General features: G+C 58.2%; 1 protein-coding gene across 1 annotated transcript; it reads right to left on the reverse strand.

Annotated features, from left to right (window-relative positions):
- Positions 1–186: 186 nt before the first annotated feature.
- H310_13847 (hypothetical protein) lies at positions 187–726 on the reverse strand (the record flags this gene model as incomplete). The annotated part of the gene is made up of 1 exon (XM_008881494.1): positions 187–726. One exon carries the CDS (start codon positions 724–726, stop codon positions 187–189), a length of 540 nt encoding a protein of 179 aa, XP_008879716.1.
- Between the last annotated feature and the right edge of the window lie 46 nt (positions 727–772).

Raw genomic sequence — 772 nt, forward strand, 5'->3', positions numbered from 1 at the left:
TCACACTTCTTCGGGTTGGGCTTCAAACCGAAACGACCGCATGTCGTCAGCACTTGGTCCAGGAGGCCAAATAACTCGGCCACCGTCTTGGCCGATCCCAGTAGATCATCGAGCCACGCGAGTAGGCCCCGAAAGAGCAGGTCCCCAAACATTTGGTGGACGACCGACTGGCAGTAGGCAACTGCGTCAGTCTGACCCATCAATAACCGGGTCGGGGTGTACACACCAAACGGAGTCATGAAGGAGTTCTTCTCCTTCGGTACAGTCCAACGTGAAGTAGACCGTCACGCCGACGAGGCACACCATGGCGCTGTCCAGGTTTGGCATCGGCTCGGTGCAGGCGTTCATAGGCCGACTGTCGATAGTCATGCGTAACGCTCCTGCTTCCTTCTTGGGCACGATCCGTGGAGCAGCGGCCCACGTCGATCGGTTGTTCAAATAAACCATGCTGTTGGCTCGAAGAGCAGCGACATGCTCCCGCATGTATTCGACATGCGCCGGCGAATAGCGCCGCATGCCACACTTGACAGGCACCGAGTTGGGTTTGATGCGCACCTTCAACGGATACACCTGGACGAGCGCGTGGTCGCCCAGGTCTTCTCGGAACAGATCCACATGCTTGGGCAGCAGTATCTCCAGCCGCTCCAAGTGTCTAGGAGCCAGGCCACGCGTCTCAGCTTCTGCGACCTTGGCCATCAGGATGCCAAATACCTTGTCTCGCTTCATGCGACGCCGCTCGTCTTCTTGATCGCTTGGCGGCGGGATTTCGACC

This window comes from Aphanomyces invadans, assembly GCF_000520115.1.
Source record: "Aphanomyces invadans strain NJM9701 unplaced genomic scaffold supercont1.57, whole genome shotgun sequence".
In the NCBI taxonomy this organism is placed as follows: domain Eukaryota; phylum Oomycota; class Saprolegniomycetes; order Saprolegniales; family Verrucalvaceae; genus Aphanomyces; species Aphanomyces invadans.